The sequence below is a fragment of the Phytophthora parasitica genome, assembly GCF_000247585.1.
Source record: "Phytophthora parasitica INRA-310 unplaced genomic scaffold supercont2.55, whole genome shotgun sequence".
NCBI classification, from domain to species: domain Eukaryota; phylum Oomycota; class Peronosporomycetes; order Peronosporales; family Peronosporaceae; genus Phytophthora; species Phytophthora nicotianae.
The window spans coordinates 144655-146031 of NW_008649041.1; the positions used below are offsets into that span (position 1 = coordinate 144655).

Genomic DNA, 1377 nt, shown 5'->3' on the forward strand with positions numbered 1-1377 from the left:
TGACATTATCCGCGACTCAAAGCACGTGCGTTGGCAAGTCACATGGACGTTCGTGATTGCGTATATCATGAAGTTGCTGTCCCTGGCGTGGCTGCCATTGCTGCCTCGTCAGAAGCGTGAGACCCAAGCTCTTAAGCGCCGTGCCCGACAGTGCTTCTGGGGCGGCGTCGCCACTGTCTTCATCTTCTCCTTCGCTCTGCTCTGGTCCGTCACCACGAATCTGCTTTCGGTTTTCCCGGGCACTGCCTGCCTCGTTCTTGCCGGCGGCTCCGGGTGCAAGTAGCAACGTCAACTTGACCCTGGCTAGGAGTTTTGCGTTTGAAGCGTACAGTCATTTTCGTGTCTTGCAGTAAATAGAATTTCCATTTATTAGCCAATCAACACTCATTATTCGCAACACAATGTCCACACCATCAAAACGGAGCTCTTGAACTGGTCGATCCTCCATCACACCTCGGGCTCCAATATGCTGCGCTTCTTGTACACCCCCGCTGTCCGCGCTGCACAGAAGTCGGCGCAGCAGCAGCGCTCACGCGCGCTGCTGGTGCTGGCTCGCCGTCCGGCGGCTTCTACACGCAGCTTTACGTCCACGCGCTCTCGTTTGAACGCTGACAAGGTGATCCAGCGTTAGACGCGGAACTACAACGCGAATTCTCTTCTGACGGATGCTTATTCTAATGCGTTATTGCAATTATTATTGGCAGGCAACTCCTGAGGGACAGAAGGCTCCGGATGCACTGGTGCTTACGCCCTACGAGAAGGTGACGGCCACTGCCACTGGCGGCTTTTGGCTCGGCCTCATTGGTCTGGGCGCCGTTGGCGTCTACTTCGTCGCTCGTGAGCTGCTACCCAAGTACGTAGATGCTGGTGTTATGCTGGATATTAGAGACATTCTAACAGATTTCGGTCGTTGTGTAGCCGTATGAGCCCCAACGGCCTCTTCAGTGAGTCGCTGGACTTCCTTTCGGAGAACACCGATGTACGTGGCTGTAGATATTTTATTAGACGCTGTAGACTGATGTAGCTGTCCATATTTACGCAGGTGACGTCGCGTCTCGGTCTGCCGATCCACGGCTACGGCCACGACCACGGTGGCCACCGTGAAGGTCGTCGTAACCGCATTGAGCACGTGAACCTCCAGGCCAAGGACGGTACCCCACGTCTTCGCATCAAGTACAACATCAAGGGCCCTTCGGGTCACGCTTACGTGTTTGCTGAGGTGAACAAGAACATGAAGAAGAATGAGTACGTGTACCTCATCGTGCAGGTGACCAAGACCGGTGAGCTCCTCAAGATTGTTGACAACCGACAGATTCTCGCGGCCGAGACCAAGGAGGAACAGGACGCTCTTCGTCAGCTACTCGGCAAGTAGGTAAC

The 1377-nt window shown here is 54.8% G+C and overlaps 1 protein-coding gene across 1 annotated transcript; it reads left to right on the top strand.

Moving 5' to 3' along the window:
* Positions 1–466: 466 nt before the first annotated feature.
* PPTG_15482 (hypothetical protein) lies at positions 467–1372 on the top strand (the record flags this gene model as incomplete). Its single annotated transcript, XM_008913694.1, has 4 exons — positions 467–616; positions 705–853; positions 919–979; positions 1043–1372. 4 exons carry the CDS (start codon positions 467–469, stop codon positions 1370–1372), a joined length of 690 nt encoding a protein of 229 aa, XP_008911942.1.
* Positions 1373–1377: the final 5 nt, after the last annotated feature.